This window comes from Amphibalanus amphitrite, unplaced genomic scaffold (assembly GCF_019059575.1).
Source record: "Amphibalanus amphitrite isolate SeventyFive unplaced genomic scaffold, NRLGWU_Aamphi_draft 000062F_arrow, whole genome shotgun sequence".
Lineage (NCBI taxonomy): Eukaryota > Metazoa > Arthropoda > Thecostraca > Balanomorpha > Balanidae > Amphibalanus > Amphibalanus amphitrite.
In genome coordinates, this window is record NW_024881558.1 from 452,710 (window position 1) to 478,320 (window position 25,611).

Sequence of the window (25,611 nt, forward strand, 5' to 3'; positions counted from 1 at the left end):
GTTTTGCCGATTCTAATGCTAACCCTATGGCGCACATGAGCACGCGCCACGGGCGCACCCCCGGCCGCATCGTGCCCAAAATTTAATACGACCTGTTGAATGACGTGACCCACGAGTCGTGAAAATTTCACCCTCCTGCATCAATCTACGGCGCCGCAATAAGCCTTTTAGGGAGTAACCCCGACGGCGGCGTGGGACTTTTTAAGATTTATAATAGTAGATTAGCTCACCATTGATTCCCACCCGTTCGATCGTCCACATACCGCCAGTGACACTCAGCGTCGACGGAGTGACATTTATTGCACTAGGTAACAATAACACATCTGACTAGAGTAGGTACCGGTATACCGGTACTCTGCGCGGCCTACCGCCACCACTGGGAGAGGAGAGAAAACGCGACGGGCGGCCGGCCGGCGATATAGTTGGCCCGCCGTCCGTCCGGATACTGTACGGTAAACCCATCGGGGAGGGGTCTGAGGGCCGCCACCGCGGCGCGGTCTGACCGGTCAGCGAAGTTGAGCAGGAGGTAGTGCCTGCTGTACCGCCGCCGCCGACCGACGGGCCGAGACACAGACCAAGGCACGCGGCGCGACCGAGGGGTGGGGGTTCAGTGTGGCAGACCCGACTGGGGTGGATCGGCTGCTGACCCGAGGGGGGGGGGTCTGACCTGGGGTGGCGGGAGGGTTCACTGAGCAGAACATCGGGACTGACTGCGACTGACTGACTGATCAACACGAGGCAGCAGCACCTCCATACAACAGCCTACGCACGGAACGCGCTGACAATAGAGCCGAGTGACGCCTGGCGCATCACAGAAAACTGACCCTTACCGCCGCCGCCTGGCACTGATCGGAACTCATCACTCGCTCTCAAACTCAGACAGAACTCACCACACGCTCTCAAACTCAGACAGCGACCTATATAAAAACAGCAACAGAATAGCATACCGCATACACACGGCGACACCCGTTCCCACTCTGCCGACCTCTGCACCACACGTTTGGCTGCCCTGAAACGCAGTCGGATTCTCTGCTCGGCGACGCGCACCCGGCGGGTCGCCCGTTACTCGGTGACTGCCACTGCTGATCGTGGCCGCACTGTAGGCCTAGCACCGGCCCTGGAATGAAAAACACCGTCCGAGACGGATAACGTATCCGTCCGGATTGTGGAATGACTCCCACCGATCGATCGGTGGGTATTGGCTGATCCCGTCACCTGGTTCCCGTGTCGACCACCCGGGTCAGGCGCTCAGCTCGTCACGATCTCACGGCGCTCGGTCGTTCGTACGACACCTCTAAGCACCCGCGGCGCTACACCGGCACCCCTTCCAGCGTCTCAGTCCATCACACCATCCCCGGTCTCACGCGTCCGACTCCGGCATCGTCTCCAGCTTGACCAGGTGGATCGGGTCCAGCTCCTCCGGCACCGGCGCCTCCGGCTCAGACTCCGCCGGCGGAGGGGGCGGCGGCGGCGGCTCTTCGGTCGACTGTGACGCCTCCTCGGCGGCGGGGGCGGCCGGCGCGGGCGGCGGCGGGGGCGGCAGCTCCTCCTCAGGACTGGAGAGCCCCTCCGGTGGAGTGGCAGGTGTGTGGATGATCTGGGGCTCGCTTCCGGGCGCTGTCGGTGATCGCAGCGGCTCGTCCGCGGCGGGGGTAGGCTCGACGGCCGCCGGCTCGGCAGCAGCCGCCGCCGTGACGGGCTCCGTTTTCGCCTTGTCAGCAACCGCTGGCTCGGCGGGAGGTTGCGCAGGGGCCGCATCTGTCGCCGATGCGCCACTGTCCGCCACTGTTGCGGCGCTGTCCGCCACCTTTGCGCCACTGTCCACCGTCTCTGCAGCCGCGGCGGACGCGGGCTCGTCGACCGAACGCTGTCGGAACTCGCCGGGCGCTGTCTCCGAGCAGGGAGTCGGCGCCGTGACCACGATTTGGGCCACGCCCAGCGCCGCCGCCTCGGCCGCCGGAGCCGGGGGCGGAGGGGGAGCCGGAGGAGCTGCAGCCGGAGCCGGAGCCTTGGCGGAGCTGTCCGTACCATCCTGCAACAAACAACGGGTAATCAGAAGAAATAAACTATACACAGGCACATGAACACCGAAATCGCTCGACTGCCATTGATCACCACTACCATTAGTTACTGCTGATCTAGACCTTAGAACACACATATTGTGGGCATAAAAACTAAAAAGTACAGCTAAAACCTTCCCAGCTGCAGCACAGCCTTTGCTTTCACGAATTAAAGGCATCATACTACCCCCATAATCCTCAGCCGTGGAACCATTGCCAGGGACTGCACCGAGCCGTACCTCGGCGGTGACGGCAATCTGGATGTCTGTGCACGAGGCCGACTCCTGTCCTCCACTCTGAGCAGCGTCCGATCCTGTGCGGCCGGGGAGCGAGCAGGGTCAGTTGCGTAGGGCATATCAACACGATACACGACGCTATCTATATGTATCATCCTGAACTCTGCACGGGACTGTAAACCTGCTCAGCAGTCTCACAACAACACCTACGGCCGGACTTCCCCGGGGATGACCAGGTGCGGGTGAGGTGGGCAAATTTCGGTCATTATGAGAGTTATATCGGATCAGCGTCTAAGTTTTCAGGAAAGTGCCGAAGCGCTGCCTAGCCCGGCTGCCCGTGCTCAGAGCTCAGTAGCCAGACCGGCGCACCCCTCCCCGTGGGTCCGGTTACTCTCCCGTGGCCATAACTATGTCCCAGGTGCGCTAACACACCGCGCTGCTTTCCATAATGACCACAGCGATGGTCGGTATGCCGCGTTAGAATTCAGACAGAGCCATTAGGCGGACTGGGACGACCGGACCTCGCGATATGAGGAACAGAATATCGCCGACCGCGGGAGGAGGCACGGCGGCAGGCGGCAGGCGCGGAGCTTATGGGTGGAGTCTGGAGCGGCGTAGAGCAGAGGAGTACAGTGGTAAAGGTGCAAAATGTCCCAAGGGAATACAGCCGCATTAATTACGAGAACAGCGCTAGGTAAAGATGGTAACTCGAAGCGACAGTTGTGGGAATAGTCAAGTTAGGTTGTTATTACTTGGAGTGGCTCTACACATTTGAAACACGAAATGGTTAAGCAGAGGGAAGCATGGGTACAATGAGACAGGAGCCACATTTCGACTCCTCACACTGGAAAATGGGCTCAGTTGGGTGTTCGGTGATGACAAAGAGAACACACGGTGAAAGGTGTGAGCAGGTATTTTGCAGCGTCGGCTTAGAGAGGTAAGATATAGGTAGACATAGATGTGTTATCGGTGGGACGTTCAGAGAGAAGACAGTTCAGTGGTCAGTGGGCACAGTTACAATCAGATTAGTCAGCGGTACAACTCGGAAGAAAAAGCTCAATAGAGCGCCGTACCAGAAACGACGCAGAGCTGCGAAAGTGCGGTGCAAAGTGTGAGAGTCAGAGCTGAAAATGTAGCAGAAAACAGGCGCGCACACCGATACACACAGGCGGGGAGCGGGCGGGCTGGGAGGGGGAGACAGCGAGAGCACACAGAGCGCGTGCGGCGGGCACACGACAGTTGGGCGCGGCGCTCCCGGCGCCCCTCACCTGAGCTGCGGTCCTCGCCCCTGGCACGGTACGCCCGCTGCTGCTCTTGGGACAATGCCAAATCAAAACCGGGCGAGCAATACGAATAAGACACCACTGAAAACGGAACGAACCAAATGACTGGGGCAGAACTGAGCCGATCCGACTGGGCCACGTATCGGCCCAGACGACACTCACATGTACACATATGCACGTACATAAAAACGTACAGACGGCTGGACGCGCGTCACTGGAGCTGCCGAGGCAATGGAGCCCGGTCTAACCGTGACCAAAGGCCAGATAATCTCGGATATCGCGCAAGTGACGTTCAATGAATGTGACAATTGAACGTATCTTTAATCATAGTTACTTCGACAAAACAGTGATATTCCGTAAGACGCATCCGAGGTTTTACAGCCATTAGTATGCTACACTTGATTTTTATCAAATTCTCGCGTTTTCTAATTATCTATAGTCATTGTCATGCGAATCCACACTCGGGCTCCCAGAAAGCAGACTAGCCTACAACCTTTCCGTTACTTTTCAACATTTGGATTTTGTATAGCGGGGATTTGCGGCAATAATATGGATGAACTAGCTATTTACAGAAGATGTAACAAATTAAAGCATCGCTGAAAGCCAAAACACTGTTGTCTTTTTTACAAAACAAATGGGTAAATGGCGCTGATATAATGAGGGGCGTTGATATCAGGTCATGAAGCAAATTAGAGGATTTGAGAGTAAAAACAATAAATCTCCGCCTGCAAAAACAAAAGGATACTCGGTAAAGAACCATCTCTCTACAGAGCCACCACGTGCTTAACCTTTTAAAGAGCTAAAATATCATGCGAACCCGACTACACCTACGGCCGTTTGGCAAATCGACAAAGACAAACGCAAACACGAACAAATATACCACTGAATGCATTGCTAGCATGCTCACTGAGAATGCAGCAAAGCTGAGCAGGCGCTACACTTCTGTATTAACTGAGCTAAAAAATACTCAATGTCGATGTGGGTATTGTTAAAACGTGTGTGCGCTACGCATGTGTGTTAGCAGACGGACAATCGCCTATGTTAGTGTTGCGCGCAAACTAAGCTGGGGCGAGCACCAAGCAGCTTTTATATCAATAGAAAGGACTAAAGGCTTCAATGCTGCTGTGGTTTAAGCGATACGGGTGCAGATACGTGTGCCATGGAACTGAATAACCTGACCCTGGCTAATAGGAGTGAAGCTGGCTACAGTGATACGGGTGATGTGTATGAGTTACGCCTGCATTTCCTACACTCAGAAAACACTTTGAGAACATTTTTGAATAAGGGCTCATATGAGTGCCAAAACAGGGCTCAAATCTGTATGATTTTAAAATCGGGATCAGTTAGGCGCCCTTTTCGGGCTCAAAGTACATTAGCCCCGAAAGCGGCATCAGTTCGTCTTCCTTTTCGGGCTCAATTCGAGCTGCGTTTTAGGGCTCCATACGACATTCCGCCATTCCGTCTTTTGCTGTTTTCAGTGCCATGTGTTGGTGTACCTACCGCCGTGATTTCAAAATGAATGGTAAGTTATTAGTTATCAGTTATCGCTATCTTTTAGAAAAAATCAAGATGTTGATGCTCATGCCATTTTAATCCCCATAGGCGCGGGAGCCGGGGGGGCAGTGGGGGCAGCTTGCCCCCCCAACTCTAGGGCCGTGGGGGCGGTGCCCCCACAACTTTGAGACGAAATACTGCACTTTTTTGCAAATGTTTTTCTTTTTGTTGAAAAAGCCAAGGGATGAAAAATAAGTGGCCTAAAACCGGTGAGAAAACTAGATTTGGGGGTACCCTTGGTTCATCTCCATTATGGTGTGCCCCCCCAGTCTGAAAGTAGTTCCCGCGCCTATGTTAATCCCTTATCAATTAAAATTGTGGTGGCATTTGTTCAGAAAAGGTCTGATCTACAATTGTGGCGCCGTTGATACGAATACGCACGGGTTTGATTATTCGTTTTTCTTGTATTTGCGCCACATGAAAGCATCATATCCGGATTCAGGATGTCAAATAGTGTAAGAATGTGCAAAAATTTTGTCTGGTTCTTCGTGATGATGTGATTGAAGCAATGCTTTCAAGGGTAGGTAAGGATTTTGTTACTTGTTCGTAATGGTTATCTTGATGCTCAACTAAAATTAATCCTAACCTTGCCTACTAACCTATTAAGTTAAACTTAGTACCAATACCTACCAACCTACAACCTATTTGGATCTTTCATATACTTATAACATGCTGCTGCTTCTGCTAACATGCTGCAGAATGCTGGTTGACATGATGGAATGCTGGTATGACAGTGTTCCATGTTTCAGAATTTTAGGTGAATAACCACACATGATGGGGAAAATGTTTTCATCCTAAAAATATGACAAGTGGCTTTATTTCATCTTTGCTAAAAAAATATGTCAAAAGTTTGATTCAACAGCCAGCTGCCAGGTTACGCATGACTTGACAGTTGATGCATCTACTCTACATCATTTCATTTCAGATCCTGTGAAGGTTCTGACAAAATCTGAGGTAAAAATGGCATTATGCAGTTTTGCGGAAAGACTAAATCTATCTCATTTTGTCTTCAGATTTTTTTTTATTGGGACACCCAATTGAAATCCAATTTTAGAACACTGTGACACCATGCCTGTGTGCCAAGTAAGAGGAAGGGTCTACAAGTATACATCAAGATAACCAATTATGGACAAGTTGAGACTTGAGTCATGAGCTCTTATTTGTGGTTACAATACCTTCAACTGCATGATTTTGCACAACTTCCATACAGGCATCCAGACTGGAAAAGGTTCAAGTCCATACTTATTCTGGTGCTTGAATATGGCAGTTCAAAGATGGAAGGCATATGATGCTACAAAATGAAAAAAATAATTCAACTTACAAAAAATAGGTATTCATATCTATCCTAAACTAAACTAACCTAAACTTACCTAACCTAATCCAACCCAACCCAACCACCCCAACCAGCCCAGCCCAGCCCAACCCAGCCCAGCCCAGCCCAGCCCAACCCAACCCAAAACCTACAGTCTAAAACCTAGAGCTAAAACCTGCAGCCCAAACTGGAAAACATCCATATGGTACGCCGGACGCCCGTGAAGCCGTCATGCGCCGAAGTTCGGCGCAAGCTATTTTGCAATTTGCGCTGAAATTTCTGCATTATTTGCGCCGAAGGTTAGTGCCCTTTTGCGTCAAAATTAAGCCACTTATACAAAAAGCACGTTTACATCTGCTGGCCAAGGTTTTATAAACCAGACAGAACGCTCTGGGCCTTAACCACTCCTGACTCCCATGTTTGAGCGTCCAAATTAGTTGATGTTTCCATGGAAGCTGAATACCACAATACGTGTAGCGCACTGTAGCATCGTGCCGTGAAATAAGGCTCGGGACGGAAGTTCCGGGGTCACAAAAATTGGTGTGGCGGTGTTGTCGCGGCTGGCGGGCTCCAGCAAGGGGTTTAAGTTTACGACACCACTCTTGTTTCAGGAGAGGTGTCAGCGATTCGAGACTACTTGGGCATGCGGGCAGCGGGGTCGGCGTGGCTGCCTGCGGCTGCGGCCACACATCTTGGCGTCCTGGAGGCGGAGATGCTGATGGTGGCATGAGTCATCACTGGCTGCCCGATTTCCATGTTCCAAGACTCGCCGTGAGGGCCGAGGCGGGCGTCGTGCCGATGGAGAGATGAGGAGGGATGCGCTGGCATCGCGCCTACTGGCGAAGGCGCTCTCCCTCCCGTCGGAGGACCCGCCGCGTCGTGGCGGAAGCCCCCCCCCCCCAACCGTGACTGAAGTCAGTGACCGGCTGGAGAGAGCGCGGGGGAGCGGTGTGGGACCACTGGAGTGGCGCTGCCCGCCGAGGCGCGCTTATCCACGAGACTGCCCCCGTAGACGCCAACAGACGGCGTCACGGTCCACCTGGACCTGCTGCCGATCGGGGCGTCCGCGACAGCGAGGAGGAGTGCTGCGGAGGCGTGACTGGGAGCGCTCCCCCAGCGTGCGACGTGGGCCTGGGTCGACGGGTCTGCGACCGGGGGAGTAATAGGAAGGCGGCGCTGGGGTCCTCACCGAGCACCCAGACAGTACAACATTGGTACTGCGGGAGGCGGCGGGGAGGATTTGCTCCATTTACCGATCTGAGATGGTGGCGCCCAAAACGGCAAAGCAACATCTCCTGAAGCACCCGTCCTTCGAGGAAGACCCCATAATCATTTGCTCCGACTCGCAGGCGTCGCTGGCGACGCCACGAGGTGGACAAGTGGCCCAGACACCCCCCCCCCCCTCATCCCCTAGGTGCCGCCATCTGGGAGTATATGATGGCCCTAGTGGCTGTAGGGGGCCGAAGAATCCACCATAGAAGGAGGGCGGCGATAGCCCGATTAAGCTGGGCGTCCAGTGGAGCCTCGGCTCTATCATGGGCATTGGGCAAGGACTCTGCGAGCACCCCCGTCTCCTCCATCTTCGACGGCACTCCAGTCAGAAAGCTGTCCCCACCCGAGTTTCCCAGCAGCATGGGCCACATGAAACCGAACAGCGCCGAGCCGCTCGACGCTGAGGACCAGGCGAGAGTAACAGTGAAAAGGTGAAACGCTCGAAACGGCGCGCGCCGCCGGCCGAGGGCGCCGAGCCGGCCCAGGCCGGCTGCGGGTCAAACAGAAGCCGTCTCCGCGGCGGCCGCCCAGTGACAGCGACTCGGACTGACGTCGAGGCACCGCTGCCGCCTCCGCCGACCAACCCGCCGCCCAGCAAGGGCAGTTTGAAGGCGGCTGCGCCGGTGAAGGTGGCGCGGCCTGGCAGGGGCCGCGGCCGGCCCACTCCCAGCTACCCGTCCCGCGAGGTGCTCAGTACCACCGACTCGTCCGATTCTGAGGCAGCGCCGTCGGCGGGCCGCCGCCAGCAGTGACGACGACCGGCTGGCGGCGTTCGCGCGGGACTTGTCCGACTCCTGGTACTCGGACTTGCCGCCCAAACTGGACGCCGGCGGCGTGAGCACCAGCAACGCCAATAAAAAGTCCACCTTCATCCGGCTCTTCTCGCACCGTGTCAAAAGGACTACGCCGCGCGGCCGGCCGGCCAACTCGAATGAGCGCAGCGAAGGGCACACGTCCCCGACGGCGGCACTGGCGCCTCCCGCCGCGCCGCTGCCGGCGTTGCTGGCAACGCCGATCCAGGCCCATCGATTTCTACTGTTTTGTTGCCTACGTGCCGCTGCCGCCGCTCAGCCAGCACAATGGCGTGCCGGTGTTGCGCTGTCGGATCGAAAAGCGGCTCGTGCAGCGGACGGACGGGTGCGGCCCGCGCGATGAGCCGCCGCACCGAGCTGCGCCGCGCGGACGTGAAGGTGGAGCTGGCAGCGGCCTGCTCAGTCCCCTCAACGGCGTCGACCGGCTCTCCGGCGATTTGCGGTCAGAAACGCCGCCGCTTCTGGGACCAAGGTGTCAGAGCGCGGCGCTGCCCGTGAGACGTTAAGTTAGCACAGGCAATGTCGTCTGCACTCCTTGCAGTTCATGTTGAATACACAACCATGTTGCGAAGTAATAGGCGCCGGGTTTTTCAGTTCATAGAACTTTTTCCCTGGCTATTACACCCCACAACCGAACACTGACACCTTGCACAAGTATGACTGTGTGTATGAATGTTAATAAATACATGAACCAATGTTGTGTTTTCGGTTCCAGTACCTTCTTTGGGCACCTCGGCAACAAGTAAGTAATCCGTTAGCTTTGCCACACCTAAGATAGGCTCCCACGTTGTTATTTGCTCCCGGGTTAACATAAACCGGTTTAACGTAACTTTTGCATCCCGGCCAAAATTGCCGGTTAACTGTCCCACCGCTCGAGACTGGCGCTAGGCTGGCCGAGCAAAAAAAAAGTTTGTCCGCGGCTTCGTCTTATTCGCAGCTGCTCGACACGGGGGAGGGGGGAGGAGGGGCTGCATCGGACGAAAAGCGGGCTCTGGTATTAACTGGTTTTTTTGCCAGCTGGCGCCGTATGGTGGCGCTAGCAGAGCTTCATACATATCAATGCTAGATATAAAAGAATGAATATTTACCAATCAATTTTTCATTTAAAGCCATTTGAAATATTTATGTCCATCCTACTACCGCGCTTAGGTATATCTAAAATTAAATACCTTTCGTGCGTCGCCAGCTGGCCAGCCAGCTGACGCAATCCAGCTTTTACCAAAGCCCCGAAAAGCGATGACGTGAGCCCTAATATTGGCTTCACCACACAATTTGAGCCCTCAAACTGGAATCAGGTGAGCTCGAAAATGGGGATCAGGCTGAAAACTGGTATCATAGTGAGACTAGTTTTAGAGCTTGACACCGATAATGGGTACTGACTGAGCTCTGTTTCTGCGATCAATGATACCGATTTAAGGGATCGTATGAGCCCATGTGGCGCTAGCTCAGAAAGTATTCTCGAAATGTGCTGTCTGTTTTGAATATGGTACATTAGCCCGAAAACTGGTCTCTGAGCCCGAAAATCGGGACACTGTTTTCTCAGTGTAGCTCTCCCCGTGGGTCCCGCACACTGCCACCTTTTGTTATTGGTGGTGTGCCTTGAACCTTGTCTTGTCTCTGGGTCTGACCTTGTCCTTGGGTCTGATGGGTGAAAGTGCGGTGTATGTAAATATGTAGACGACCAGCTGAAGTTATTACGACAATAACCGGGTACCATGGACCAGTAGTCCAGCAAAACCCTTCTCTGTGACAATACGGCGGAGCTTCTGCCTAGCTCAGAGCCTTGTGGCTGCTGGTACACACCGATCACAGCCCGCCTCAGGCTGTCAACCGATGCTCTCAATGTGCGAAATATGGGCCACACTGCGGGCCTCGGAATCCACAACCTTCATTGCTAAGCGGAGCTTAGTTGAACAGTCCCTGGAATAGCCCCGCCTGTCCAGGACGGTGTGCGGGCGGCTGTCGCAGCCGAGACAGCCACCGGACTCCATTCCAGCCCATTCTCAGTCTCTGAGAGAAGCTGCCCGGCGCCGGCAGGGGCTAAACGGGCAGTCAGCGAGACAGCAGCAGTCACAGCCAAGCACACGACCTCCCACTCAGCCGTACCTGGCCCGAACGAGACCAATAAAACCCAGCCGGCGCACAGAGATTAGTCGGAACGTTGTCCGAGCGGCGCAAGCTGACATACCCACGCTACGCCCACCGTGGCACGGAGGTGGCCCAAGCTGTCTCAAGCGTGACCCACGCGGCCTGGTCTGCGCATCGTCAGTGGCCAATTTTGCACCGTCGCGGGCTGGCCAGATAGACGGTCTCTTTAGCGACTACTCCGGGCTTATGTGATCTACAGGGTGATTTTTTATACAGGGCAAAAAGTAAAGAGCAATAGCGGTACCAGAAAACACATCAACTGACAGAAAATATATATATTTGTAATAAGCACATTCTGACATTCCATCTGCACACATAAACTTTGAGTTTGAGCTGCGTTTAGGCTTACAGAGCGTACTCGAAGTGAGTACAGTTTTCATGCACGCAAGCCCGGAGTAATTGGCAATTTTGGGGAAAACATTTTGTTGTGTGCCATTTTCACGGAACCTCATAACAGATTGAGTCCCAAGAAGTCTCTAAAAGGTCCTGAAAACAAAATGGCAAACAATTTTCTTTCACATGGATATACTTTTTCGCGTTTATTATATGTTTTGGTATCTCAAGGCTTAAAAACTTTTAGCCCTGTAAAAAAAACACCCTGTATTCAGCAACGTGAGACCGATCCTGAGTGCCGCTAGACAGCGGTCTATGTTTGCAGCGCTCATTCATCAACCGCCAGGCCGAATGATAAAATGAGCGAAAGATAACACTGGATCGTGTGAACATGTGAAGCTTATCTGCAAACTGCTGCTGCTTTCTGTGCGATTGCAGACCCGAACATTGCGTCTGTTGACTGTGACCTGTGTATTTATAGCTGCCGCTAACCTGTCACGCAGGTCTTTAAGCTTGTCTCCGACCTGCGATCTGATCTGTGTATCATATTTGTATGTACCACTGACCTGTTCTGCGTGTTCCTGACCCGTAACCTGTATATATCTTTATGTAGCTCTGGCCTGTCTCCACGTCTCTGACCTGTGACCTCAGCTGTATGTACGTATGCTGTATGATGTCCCTGACCTGCTCCACTCGTCTCTGACCTGTGACCTGCTGCAGCAGCTGTGTATCTGTATATGTATGTAAATAAATACCCCTGGCCCACCCCTCTCGTCTCTGACCAGTGACCTGCTGTGTGTTCCGTCTTTTTCCCTGATCTGCCCCTCTCATCCCTACCAGCTACTGTGTATAAGTATGTGTGTGCCCCTAACCTGCTCCACTCGTCTCTGACCTGTGACCTGCTGCAGCAGCTGTGTATCTGTATATGTATGTAAATAAATACCCCTGGCCCACCCCTCTCGTCTCTGACCAGTGACCTGCTGTGTGTTCCGTCTTTTTCCCTGATCTGCCCCTCTCATCCCTACCAGCTACTGTGTATAAGTATGTGTGTGCCCCTAACCTGCTCCACTCGTCTCTGACCTGTGACCTGCTGCAGCAGCTGTGTATCTGTATATGTATGTAAATAAATACCCCTGGCCCACCCCTCTCGTCTCTGACCAGTGACCTGCTGTGTGTTCCGTCTTTTTCCCTGATCTGCCCCTCTCATCCCTACCAGCTACTGTGTATAAGTATGTGTGTGCCCCTAACCTGCTCCACTCGTCTCTGACCTGTGACCTGCTGCAGCAGCTGTGTATCTGTATATGTATGTAAATAAATACCCCTGGCCCACCCCTCTCGTCTCTGACCAGTGACCTGCTGTGTGTTCCGTCTTTTTCCCTGATCTGCCCCTCTCATCCCTACCAGCTACTGTGTATAAGTATGTGTGTGCCCCTAACCTGCCCTCTCGTCTCTGACCTGTGACCTGCTGTGTATAAGTATTTGTGTGCCCCTAACCCACCCCTCTCGTCTCTGACCTGTGACCTGCTGTTCAGCGGCGCCGTCGCCCTGCTCGCCCGGCTGCGGGGTCGGCTGGGTCACTATGACCATCTCGGGCGGCAGCAGGCTGGCCGGTACGTCCGGAGGAGTGAACACGGGCGGCGCCTCGCCCAGACCGGACGTCTCGCTCTGACGACATAACGGGCGGGTCAGGTCAGGTCAGGGGTGAACACGGGCGGCGCCTCGCCCAGACCGGACGTCTCGCTCTGACGACATAACGGGCGGGTCAGGTCAGGTCAGGGGTGAACACGGGCGGCGCCTCGCCCAGACCGGACGTCTCGCTCTGTAGGCACCACGAGCGGGTCAGGTCAGGTCGGGTCGGCACAGGTCAGGGAAGGTCACGTTGACGTACTATTTTTGGGTTTGCTGAGTGAAATAAAGGCTGGGTGACACCTAACAAGTCATCAAGGTGATAAGAACCATCGACGGTGCTTATTCGTTCCAGGCTGTCTAGGAGTACGTTTGGGATGCGGTTCACAGCGAGGATAACACACATCCACCCTCAAGCCACCTCCGACCGATACCGTCGTTCAGTCTTTGTTCCGAACGAGTATGTCCGGTCGGCAGCAAACACCGGCGTCTGCCGCCGAAACAAACAGCCAACGTGGTGACTGATGACGGCCCCTGCCGGCCGGACCGCCCCCTCATCTCCCTCCCTCCCTCCCCCGCCGGTCCTCCCCTCCTCCCCGCCGAGACACCCCGCCGGCCCACAGTCGTTAGCACACCGCCCGCCGCCGGAGCCGACACCGAGCCATCGCTCCGGAGCGCCGCCGACACTTGTAATGCCGCCGCGGCGCGGTGCGGGCTCGGAGGGCGGCACGGCACGTGGGCGGGCCGCCGGACGGTGGCGGTGATCGCTCACCGACCAGCGCAACACCTCACCGCCGGCCGAATTACAATCAGCGCGCCGTACCGGGCCCGTGTAACGGCTGCGTGGTACCGCCGAGAACAAATAGGCTCATTAACTAGCATGGATTTCGGCGGTGGCCACGCCAGCTTACAGTTAACCCGGCTCAGATAGCGGGAGAACATTCGAGGAATGAGGTAAAGCGATAGGCGGACGGAATAACTGACTAAACGGAACGTGCTAAACGAATAATGCATGTTTCAGACACAGGGTTTGCTTTAAATGACGTTTTGATGCATGCCTTCCATTGAGAGGCGGAGCTCAGCGGAAGCACGACCTCCTCACTTCACACACTCCCTCCCTTCCTCCTTCCACCCCGGCCCGCATGCCACGTGTGGCCCATCAAAGTCCCTGAGCACGCGTGAGCACGCGGCGAGTTACGAGTCCCTCCAACTGACCTCCGGTGTGAGCGGGTCACCGTTGGCGTGGCAGTCCTCGACCACCAGCGAGGGGAACAGACCGGTGCGCCCCTCCAGCTCGCCCTCCCACCAGCCGTCGTCGACGCCGTCATGGCCGACGGTGCGCAGCACGCGGATTATCTGGTCCTCGATGAGCGTGAGCTCCTCGGGACACGTAGCCTCGTAGTCGTACAGCGCCCGGCAGTAGTGGGCACCTGCAGGACGGAGGGAGATAGATGGTGAACGGAGTGATAGTAGCCTCGTAACATGTAGCCTCGTAGTCGTACAGCGCCCGGCAGTAGTGGGCACCTGCAGGACGGAGGGAGATAGATGTGAACGGAGGGATATGTAATGCAGTTAGACACACAACAGTCGACTTTTACTTAGTTAAACGGACATCGCGGCGGATCCATCGATATATATGAAATTAGTATCGAACCAAATATATTTTGCAATTTACGAGAAGATTTCATGCAGAAACATGTTGAATGTGCACAGAATAACCCGACAGGTCTGCTGGAGTTCATGGAATTTATTCAGACCACTTGAGGCTGCGTCCCATGAGTCACCTTCCGTTTTCATTATCTGTTTGCGCTAATAGCGCCAAGTACAGCTAATTAGTTCAGACGATTGGGCTATTACGCATTCGTTTATACCCGAGTGCAATATCGCATTTCGATAAGCATCTGGCCAACAGCTGCATTACTATAGAACTGACGTGACGCAGTATTGGACAACAACTGATCGGCCGGGCAAATGCAAAGAGAACCGTTGCAAGAAACAAAACAAATAACCAGCTTCGATGAGTGAGATATTTTGAAAACAGGCTCTCATGGGGGATTCTGCCTAAAAACATCCAAAAAGTTATGTTGTACCAAATGGTCATCAAGCCCGAAAAGTTTCAAACTGAATTCACGATATGCTTGACGACAAGCTCTTTGACTTTTGGACTGACTTTATCGACAGCGCGATAGGTAGGAAAACGGCAAGAAGCACTCGTCAGACTATTCCACCGGTCTTCTCCGTCCCACGCCCACCCCGGCGGACCGTTCCCCGCCCCACACCGTCCCGTGCCATCGATTCCGGCTCTGTGTAGCGGCGAGCGGCGCCCGTCGGCGGTACAGTCACGGCTGACCGATGACCTGACCTGACGTACGCTGACCGGTGACCTGACCTGACGTACGCTGATCGATGACCTAACGTACGCTGACCTGACCTGACCTGACGTACGCTGACCTGACCTGACGTACGCTGACCGCTGACCGGACCTGACGTACGCTGACCTGACCTGACCTGACGTACCGGGCTCGTGGCCGTCAGCCGGCGCCAGCGGCAGCGACTGAGGCGGCTCGACCAGCACCGGCGGCGCCTCCGGAGCACCCTCCTGACCCTCCTCGATGGTGGCCAGCTCAGTGCCGTAGTCGACAGAGCTGAAACTGACGCCCCCTTCCGCCTCCACCTGCCGGGGGGAGGGGGGGGGCTCGTCAGTCAGCGTGTGGGGGAGGAGGAGCAGTGCGTGACTTGGGACATTTGGGAGTTGGTGAAAAATAACATCATTACAACCGGCTGACAGTGCTGTTGACAACGAATCATGTCCGGCTAATTAGCTCATTCCCGAAATGCGTTCTCTGGAGTTCACCATCGTATACAAACCATTACGTTCGTTGCATAGTAGTGCAGAGGACGTTCGGTCGATCTAATTACATTCGCTTCCTGTTTCAATGCAGTGCTTCGGTATATCGTATTTTTTTTGGGCAATCGTCAAACTGACGGTGACATTAGGGTGAGATGGACCCTTATACTGGAGTGTTTCTGCCTAAGGAAAGTACTATTCATTCTACCTGCACTACAGGCTACAGTGCCCACAATACACAAAACGCGCGCACATGATTGCACAATGCACAGTGTACACTGCACGGTCCACTGACCTCGACATAGTTGTGCGGGATGAGTCCCTCGTCTCCGTTCTGGTTTCTGGCGCGCACCCAGCCGTCGCCGTCCCCCTCGCTTGTGATCTCCAGCGGCTCGTTCTCCACAATCGTCAGCTCGTCAGGGTTCTGGGCCTGTGGAAGAGCAGGACACAGCGCTGTTAGTGTTACGGTCCTGTGCAGAGGTGGATACCGATAAAACAGACAGATACTTGAGGAAATAACGGAGGTCGGTCACACATAAATAACAGTGAAAGGATTTGGTGATCGGGCGAGTTAGGCTCGCATTGCCAGGTTCTATGCCTTCAAATCACGAGCATAAGCAATGAGCAATGATAAGCAATGAGCAATGAGCATAGCCATAGGTAATAGGTATGACAGGGTCGGCATCTAAAAGATTCAATACACAATGGCAGCGCGATGATAAAACCGAAGTGTGTTTGAACGTGTGTAAGCTAAGTAGGAAGTATCAAAATGGCCAAGTCATTGCGAGCTTGTGTGAAGTCGACTGTCATGTGTCCAAGTCCAAAGCCACACAAGACGGCAGGTATCGTGTCAATCCGTGTCCTGTTGCATACGTCCGATCCCACTTCATTCGCTGGTGTCGAATATCCCCCCCCCCCCCCCCGGACCGCCTATCTCACGCTCCCACGACGCGTAGGGATCACATGACCGCCATGTCTGCCACCCTGCGTCTGTAATATGACCCGTCGTCTCGCCTCGGGCGGTGACTCGTACCCAGGGTTACCAAAGCTTGGGATTTGTCCCAAGATCTTGGGATATTGAACCCGACCTTGGGACCTTGGGATTCAACAGCAAACCTTGGGATTTGTCCCGAGCTTACGACCCCCGCTAATTTTAACACATTTTTTTAATCATTGGAACAAGGAAAAGTATGAATAAAGACCAAACAAAAGAATCAGGAACACATCTAACACAACTTAATTGTTCTTTTTTTGTAAACCGTCCTTTTTGGCCGAACACAACCGAGCGTTCTTTCGTTTGGTTTCACTGTACCTTACCAAGCAACCAACGAAGCACCAATAAGTTATCCTTATTTGACGCGTCTTCACTTGGTTTCTCCCGTCTCAGCTCTCAAGTGAGGCAGTTAGCGAAATACCCAGTGGCTTCCGCGTCGATTAACACCCGGCCTGGCCGCCTGTTTGCGAATTGCCCGACGCCCGACGGATCGGAGGCGGATCCAGCTCAGAGTTTTTTTTTTGGGGGGGGGGGGGGCAAACCATAAAATTTATCGATTCTTTCCATGCATCGTCCATAGGCGTAATGTTAAAATTATGCCGTTGGGGGGGGGGGGGGCAAATGCCCATTTTGCCCCCCTTGGATCCGCCACTGCGACGGATCATGCTTCAACTCGTATCGTATTGCGGCCGGCGGGCGGCGGCGACGCCCTCGACCCGTCTCGAGTTCGGCTCGTCTTTCTGGAGAGTGGAGGGTGCAGGCTCAGAAGGTCAGAAGTCAGAACTCAGTGTCGTCTGTGAGGGAACGTACAAGGGAGCGACTGCGGCTGTGTCTCTGTACCTATGCCTGCGTGTGTAACTGTGCCGAATGCAAGATATGTTAACGATATTGATTTATTTAGTCAACCAAAGATTTGAAAATACGTCAAATACACTTTGTTTGCTCTATATTTGGTTTCTATAGACCTTGGGATGCACATTGGGCTTTGATCCTGTCGACCTTGGGATATGGAGCTCGATTTTGGGAAATTCGCGCGGCGATCTTGGGATTTAGAAAAATTCCCGTTGGTAACCCTGCTCGTACCGTCCCTGGGGCGCAGCTCAGTAGCACCACAGACACGACGCGGGGCGGGTGTGGGCTTCTACGCGAGTGTGCGTGTGTTAGTGAATGGTGTTTGAAGTGATACGCATATTCTGGTGCTGAGAAAGAAGTGCTTCCAAGACTGCAGAATACCCAATATAAATGGTCAGTGAAGTCAGTATTTTAAACCCTGTCCGCCTACTCGCAATGAGGTGTCGCTAGCTCTCTGTCTTGTCAGTAGGAGTTGGACCGGTCTGTTATTGACAAGGCGCGGCCGCCGCCCAGCTGATATGGCCGTCTTGGCTCCGCGCCAGCCACGGCGGACGGGCGGCCGGATTCGGCCGATAGAAAGGAGCTTATCGGGAGGGGAGGAGCTAGTGACGTCATCCAGCGGCGCTCCACCTACAGGCGTCTAGTTTAGACTGTGGAGTGGCGCGCTGTATGCTCGTGGCTCGTTGGTCTAGGGGTATGATTCTCGCTTAGGGTGCGAGAGGTCCCGGGTTCAAATCCCGGACGAGCCCTGCGTTTTCTATCTGTTTGCTACCCTTTGCTGCCAAATTCAGCATTTTGATCTACACTGGCCAATGCAAGCTTGCTGTGAAGTCTGACCAGACTCAGAGACTCTCTAAGTTTGTTGAAAAGTGCATCTTGTTTACCTCGTAATGGAAGAGCGCTATACAGCGCGAGCCGACGGCGGGCGGCACGCCGGTGTCGGCCGTCTCTGTATGGCCGTTCAGCTGGCCCTGCAAGTCGGACGACTCGGCCGGCGGCGGCGGCGCGGCCTCATCGCCCGTCTCCGGCTGGCCCCAATCGGGATCCGTCGGCCAACTGGTCTCCACCCCCGGCAGAGTGGGAGCCGGCGGCACGGGCGTGGTGGGCAGCTGGCCCCAGTCGGGTGCGGCGCCCCAGCCCTCCGTCAGCTGGGCCATTTGAGACTGCGCCGCCAGCACTGCAGACAGAGGACAACGGGGCTGTCAAACGGCGCCCAACACTGCGTGCACGGCCAGCCTACATGACTTATTCATAGTGAAAGGGAAACGGGAAATATGGTACTGGCTGTTGCAGATGTGACGATATTAGATAATGGACGACATGAAAACATTTCAGTTGATGCCTCTTACAAGACACCAGCGTGACGTCAGCAGATCAGACGAATGGGTCGGCCTTTATTGTATTTTTTAACTAGCCGCCCAAGTCCTCATCGGCTCGTTGGTCTAGGGGTATGATTCTCGCTTCGGGTGCGAGAGGTCCCGGGTTCAAATCCCGGACGAGCCCATTCGTTTTCATCCGGTAACACAAACGACTGCGCGAGCCACTCAAGCCACGACACACTGAGAGGTCCATCCACTCATGAGCAAGTGATTTTGCTCACCCTCTTTGTCGGTCTGATAGTCGTCTTCGTCGTCCTCCTGTCCGTCGGTACCGGCGGTGCCCTGCGAATCGAACCGGCCGAACGCGCTGCCGGCCGGCATCGGAGACGGCATCGGCGACGCGTCGTTCAGGTCACTGTCGTCATCGCGGTACTGTCGGCAACGGATGGGTCACGTCAGGGTGGGTCTTATGTCCCAGGGCACACAAGGGCTAATCGATAACATGTCAGTAGCAATGCTGATCCTCTGGCTCTGGCATGACTGGGAAAAACCCGAGTGGCGGTGTGTTGACAGCGGCTGAACCGATACCGCAGTCCGCAGCACCTGTTACCTCCCCTGGCATATGACACCTGTCTCACCAGCCTGGTATCGACCACAGGTCACCTGTACACACTGAATGGTCGACACCTGTTGGCGGTTCACCCGTTCACCCAGGCTCAACACCTGATGGGACGTGCACCAACACCTGCAACATCTGCCACCTGTTCATTGTTCAACTATAGTGTTCCAATCTCATATTGCCCGCGTGCAACACACCCCGACTGTTCAGTAAACTGTTCGTTCCTTTAATTCCCTATTGATCTCAGTTATTCACTCAGCCTATCCTTATGTTCTCGGGGTCTGTGTACAGTAGGTACTTCCTGTGTTCTTTAACAGTCTGGTCATCCCGCTGAGTCTGTTCACCTGTTCCCGGACGCTGAGCTGGCTGCCGGAGATGGAGCCCCTACTGGCCCCAGTTATTCATCTGTTCCCTGTTGTTCTGTTCTCCCCAGTTACCCACCTGTTCTCTGACGCTGAGCTGGCTGCCGGAGCGGCACATGGAGCCCTCCACAGTCAGCTGGTCCACGTCAAACTGGTTCATAAACTCGTCCACATTCACTGGCGGCGGACCGGAGCGGGGCACGGCGGTCATCGGTGCCCGACACGGGTCAACAACACAAAACAGGCGCGATCCCACACAAGTAAAACACTATTGACAACGGCGTCTAGCAATCTGACTGCCGTGTATGAACATGACTACGAGTAAACAGAACTGAGAGAGAAATACATATCTAATCCAATCAGAAACAGGAGTAGAAAATGGCTGGACCTCGAAGATACATTCCGTTGTTGCAGTGCTCGTATCCACACCCCGTATCACCCTTTCCAGCCGCCATCTCTAACAAACCCCCGGGTTCAATATCAAACGGACTGGACCCTCACACGGAGGTCCCACGTGACGCCAATCGAAGTCGGCCGCGGCGGCTGTCGGTAAACACCCCCCCCCCCCCCGTCCCACCGAGCCGTCCCACCGAGCCGGTCGGCCGGGGAGGCGCCCGGGTCGGATAAAACGCCCTCCGACAGATGGGTACCGTCGGCCCGTGACTGATCGCCAGGCCGATGATGAATAAATGCATCGCGCGCCGGTGTGAGCGATCTATGTGCTATCGAACGGGGAGGCTGTGGTGTCCGAGAGTTGCGCGGAAGTGAGGAATGCGGTAACTAACAGGCACGGAGACTCACATACAGCTCACAGGGGTGGAAAGGTAACACACACCTCACAGGAGTGGTAAGATAACTCACCTCCGCCATCCCTCAGACATTGTATTCGCGCCTGACACTTGACCATCGCAGTCTGAAACGGACCAAATGAACGGGTTAGTTGCTGATGGACACTGTATTCGCGCCTGACACTTGACCATCGCAGTCTGAAACGGACCAAATAAGCGGGTTAGTTGCTGATGGACATTGTATTCGCGCCTGACACTTGACCATCGCAGTCTGAAACGGACAACATGAACGGGTTAGATGCTGATGATGTATTGCGGAGGAAGAGCAAGACAACTGATAAAGGGACATAGTGTATAAGCTATTTTTGGAATAATAATAGCTATCCTTTCTGCTAAGAGATACTAGAAAGGAATCCTCTGAGAAAAGAGATTAATTACTATGTGGACTTGTGGCGGTATGTCTCGAAATAGCACGTTAAAATAAACAAATAAAAGCTATATAAAGCCACCCAGACAGACGAAAGACGCCGTAACCAATAGTCCAATCCCCATCGACCATTCCGTTTGATCCGGTCGCAGTGAGCCCTCCTTCCACCAATCCTGCCATGGACTTATCCCGTCCATACAATGGGCGTCGTGTCAGTGGACAGAATCCCCAATAAGACCCCACAGCTGCCGTGGACAAACGCGATCCGACCATCGGCGGTCTTTGGCGCGACAGCGGACTGGTCTGGTCCAGTAGGATCCATTAGTTCGGCCAACAGACTTCCGTAGCTCGGCTGATCCTCTGCAGAGCACTTTCGTCCCGTCCTCTGACCCCTGTCAGTCCTCTTAACACAGAGAATCGTCGGCCAGTCCAGCAGAATTCCTCTGGTCCGTCTCCTAAAATTTGTTGGTCAATCCTCTCTCAAGGCTGCGTCATTCCGTCCTCTTCCAGAACTCATTAGCCCCGTCCTCTCAGCTCCTCCAGTCGTCCTCTCGGCTACGTAGTTCCGTCCTCTCAGTTACGTCGGTCTATCCTTTATCACATAACTTCGTCACTGCCCGTCTCAGGAGAGCTCCGTCGGCTCGTCGACAGATGCCGGACGCGACCCACCCGGCTCTGCGGACTGTCAGCGGTGGCCATCCTAGCGGCAGCAGCTCTGGCCGTCTGTGAGGGCCGACGATTTATTTCCCCAGACTGTCCTTAACTGCCGTGTGGACGCCGTTGTAAGTACGCCCACAGCCCCCGGTGGACACGTCCGCGGATTTCGCAGGACTGCTGAAGGGATTGCGGTGACACAGACTTGTCAGAGCGGATGGGGATATTTGGTTTGAAGCTTGACGTGTCGTTAAAGGATAGAATGTATGTGCCGTGAACGTCAATCGATGAATTGTGGAAACGACAGCTGCCGGAGGCGCTTTATTTATGGACGCTGGAAATCACGGGGCGCCTCGTGGACTGGATGCCCAATGAAGTCGTGACAAAACCAGCCAGTGAGTCTAAATTCACCAGACCCGTCGTCTGCCTACTCAATGATGTCGTGACAGGACCAGTCAGACCAATTTCACTGCATCATTCAAGCCAGTCAGACACAACCACTACCAGGCGACACCCGCCGGCAATATCCACGCACCCTTCCTCACAACCCGTCCCCAGCACATGCATATGGATGCGACTCTCGGCCGGTTGGCTGTTCACACCCGAGTCGTTAGGCTGATCGACTCTGCAGCGGTCCAAGAGTGCCGTTCCCACGACTCTGAAGCGTCCGGCTACTGACCGATGGTCGGTAGATGAAGCCGTCAGCCGTGGGATCAGAGAGATGGCCACCGCCCGCAGCACGGACTGGCCCCCCGGGCGCAGGATGAGGCGGCGAGACGCACCGCCGCCGGGCGCCGGAACGGTCCACGCCGCCGGCGGCAGACGGAGAACACGAAATGGGCGCAGAAACAACGACGGGTTATGAAGACGGGCGTGTTAGGGGAGTGGTTAGTATACTGAACACGTGATTAATGGATCTGTGACATTGTTTTCGTCTTTCAGGAAGACGTCTTCCCTTTCTTCCTTTTCACCTCGGCGGGCCGTTGAGGCCAATTTTGAGAAATTGTCTGTCCGTTCGTCTGACTGTCAGCGACAGATTTTTCCGTCGGCTCCTCAGCACAGTCTGTGCGACGGAAAAGCGGATTTAAACTGTTCGTCGTCGTCGTCGGCGGCGGCGGCGACGGCGGACGAGGATCCTCGGAGACGGATGCTACTCGGGGAAATTCGATTTACGACCGTCGAAATCGGGGTAGTTGTGATTGTGGAGAGCGACAGCAGAACTGTGTCGAATTTCAACGAGTCTGCCCAATTCAGAGGGGTATCGATGATATATAGCAGTTCGTCCATGCCACACCGACAGTTTTTTATGTTGGAAGTGATTTAGGACAGCCGATTGATTCATTTTCCGAATCTCGTCGATTCGGAAAATGAATGCCTGTTCGTAAAATAAGTCATTTGTTTCCATCAAAAAGAACCAATGGGCGTGAATCAAGTCGACTTCCATGTCATCGATCTGAAGTGGCATTGCTGGAAGCACTGTGGCGTCAAATTTGGTGTTTTTGCTACGGCACACCGGTCTTCAAGTAAGCTTGCCGCCAAACTTCCCTTTCCTCTCATCCGCCAGTCAGCGCTATTCTGGGCCAATCTCATTGTACCTCTCTCGTGTAATTGTATAAATTAAGCGGTAGGTTTTGCACTTTTACATGTCCGGTTATATCTCAGAAACTAATCGATCTACGATGAAGCCATTTTACACGATCTTGGCCGGCTTGTTACCCAACAAGTCGATCGCATCTTAAACACTTTAAAGCTTAAGACGACGAAGATATAGCCTGAAGTACACTAAATTTTCAAGATGCAAAACCTACCGCTAAAACCCGCGAGACCTGTAATCACCTTCAACACTGGCAGCCCAACTCTTCGCCCGGCTCCCCGCCCTGAAACCCTCCCAGCACCTGTCGCAGGTAGCGGAGGGCACCCCTCACCCGGACCCACCTCTGACCACCGTATGCTGTTCTTCATCTCGTCAATTCGTAGGTCGATGTCCATCCCCGACGGGTCGGCCGGGTCAGACTGTGGGCGAGGGGACAGCGATGTCACTTTGGTGTCTGGGGCTGAACGAATACAAAGATCAGCCACCGGGCACAGACTCAGGCTACAGGCTATGTCAGACACCAGTGCCAAACTGGCGGCCTACTTCATGTCACCGCCCACCGGCTGTCTGACTTCAGTTTCATAGCAAACAAAATGCAAAACAACAAACAAAATGTTATGCGAATAGATGGAGTTTATGCATTCACGCATACAACGTTCCAAATTATCATGACAGACATACACTTTTCAAATTTCAACAGCATTGCCACTAGTTTTAAAATAAATATATGAATGAATAAGTGAGTTCCATAAAAAGGCTCCCTGCCGCCGTCTCCATGAGCCCAGCCTGTTGCCATTTACTATTTATACGGCCCTGAATGTGTCTCTGACCTTTTCACCACGCTCCTTGAGGCTGATGAGCTGCTGGAGCCGCTTCTGGCTCTCCCGCAGCGAGCGGGTCTCCTTGGCGAGCCGCGAGGTCCACTTGATGGCCTCCTCCTCCAGCCAGCCGGTACAGTTGTGGTCCATCCGAACACGGTCCACCTGAGGACGGGGGCGCGGGGCCGACGCGATGGTCAGAGTACGGGTCAGGTCAGTTCGACTTATTCCTGGGTTGGTGCGGTCAACCCAGGAACAACCCAGAATCGAGCAACTAGGGTGGGAACTGGTCGGGTCAGAACGGGTCACTCCTGGCCAGTGGTCACTCAGGTACGGTTGTTTCCTTTGTATCAGGTTGTCTCCGTTGTTTTATATTATCAGCGCTGCTTTGGCCAGAATTCCAATCGTGTCATTATTTGTCAACTCTGCTCGGGTTGGGTACGTCTGGGATGCGTAATCTTAAGTTTCGGCCGAAGCCATGGCATTTGCCAGTGATACAAGCAAAAGTCGTAGGCATTTACAGTCGGTAAAGCCGTCCCTCGAGTATTTCGCACACCCAAAGTTACAAGTCTAAAATAAATTGGTAAAATATGTACGGGACAACAAAATTATAGCTTTATCAGTAACATTAAAATATACCCTCTTCCGAGATCGAGACTAAGCTATCTCTAAGCTCTCTAAGCTCTCTAAGCTCTATATAGTTACCCATCGCTAACACTAACACCAAACATCAACTACAGCAGCATCCCGACTCACAACTCAGTTACGCCCTACGAACTCCAACGACACAAACACACACATCGAGACTAACATAACGAGCTGGAGACACCAAACGACTATTTGGGGACACTGTACGCGCTCCACTGGAAAACTATGGGTGTGGGAGGCGCGAAATGACAGAGAAGAAAGTGAAAACTGCAAGAAGAGCCAGCAAGAAAAGGTTGCAGCAAATAGCGAATACGTTTACGATTGTTTGGCTCCAAATTGAGAAATGTCGATATGTATTGTGAATATCCGTGAGCTTCCTGTCATTATTACGTTTTCTTTTATTCAAGGGTGATGCATTTTTGGTCCAGCTTAATTTCAACGGAGTTCGAGAGCAATTTGAGGTTATCCAGGCTGTCTTCATTCACGACGGCAATTTTTTTTTTTTTACGGTGGATGAATTGTAAAATTAGTCTCAAGCAATCCGCTTCACGGTACAGTTTAGACAGGGCATATTTCGGCGCATGCTGATGATAGTGGTGCTCTGTATGAGTATATGCGTGTACGACGTCAGACAGTGCAGCTACATTTCGTTGCAATTTGTCCACCATCTCTGATGTTTATCGAGCATTGAAACACTCTTGGAACATGTGCATCGCAGTGAGCTAGATGGCTCTGGCATTCACTTAGCGACTTTTTCAACTAACTTAGAATAGAATGCAGTATGGGTGAGTTATTTCACATTTTATCATGCAGTCATGCAATTCATGCTGATTATCTGTGGCATTGTCTGCCGTGTTGAGATATACATACAGCTCCTGTCCCGGTGAGGGGCGGGCGGCAGCAGCGGAGCCAGTGGCGACAGTCGAGTGGAGGGCAGCGGCAGGCCAGATCGCGAGAGAGAGAAAAAGACAGGGGGACGGCCCAGAGCCGACCCAAAACGGACGCACCGCCGCGCCGGGCAGGCGAAAACGTGAGGTCGGCGGAGGAGGGCG

At 53.9% G+C, this 25,611-nt stretch overlaps 1 protein-coding gene and 2 non-coding genes across 5 annotated transcripts in view; 2 read left to right on the forward strand and 1 right to left on the reverse strand.

Annotated features, from left to right (window-relative positions):
* Nucleotides 1–287: 287 nt before the first annotated feature.
* LOC122378594 (protein nervous wreck-like) overlaps nucleotides 288–25,611 on the reverse strand; it is a 57,117-nt gene continuing 31,793 nt past the window's right edge. For 2 of the 3 annotated variants that reach the window (XM_043359831.1, XM_043359830.1), the window contains exons 11-23: nucleotides 23,924–24,076; nucleotides 23,435–23,512; nucleotides 20,492–20,543; nucleotides 19,710–19,807; nucleotides 18,931–19,081; nucleotides 18,215–18,507; nucleotides 15,780–15,914; nucleotides 15,154–15,310; nucleotides 13,852–14,066; nucleotides 12,525–12,675; nucleotides 3,565–3,660; nucleotides 2,300–2,373; nucleotides 288–2,032 (exon numbers count right to left, since the gene is read on the reverse strand). In XM_043359831.1, coding sequence (XP_043215766.1) covers nucleotides 1,361–2,032; nucleotides 2,300–2,373; nucleotides 3,565–3,660; nucleotides 12,525–12,675; nucleotides 13,852–14,066; nucleotides 15,154–15,310; nucleotides 15,780–15,914; nucleotides 18,215–18,507; nucleotides 18,931–19,081; nucleotides 19,710–19,807; nucleotides 20,492–20,543; nucleotides 23,435–23,512; nucleotides 23,924–24,076 — 2,325 coding nt within the window. In that variant the 3' untranslated portion in view covers nucleotides 288–1,360. The remainder of the gene's footprint in view (nucleotides 2,033–2,299; nucleotides 2,374–3,564; nucleotides 3,661–12,524; nucleotides 12,676–13,851; nucleotides 14,067–15,153; nucleotides 15,311–15,779; nucleotides 15,915–18,214; nucleotides 18,508–18,930; nucleotides 19,082–19,709; nucleotides 19,808–20,491; nucleotides 20,544–23,434; nucleotides 23,513–23,923; nucleotides 24,077–25,611) is intronic. The other variant, XM_043359832.1, reaches the window with a different exon arrangement.
* Nucleotides 18,008–18,079, forward strand: Trnap-agg. The gene has a single exon. It is a non-coding gene; the product is annotated as a tRNA-Pro (tRNA).
* Trnap-cgg lies at nucleotides 18,762–18,833 on the forward strand. Its single transcript has one exon. It is a non-coding gene; the product is annotated as a tRNA-Pro (tRNA).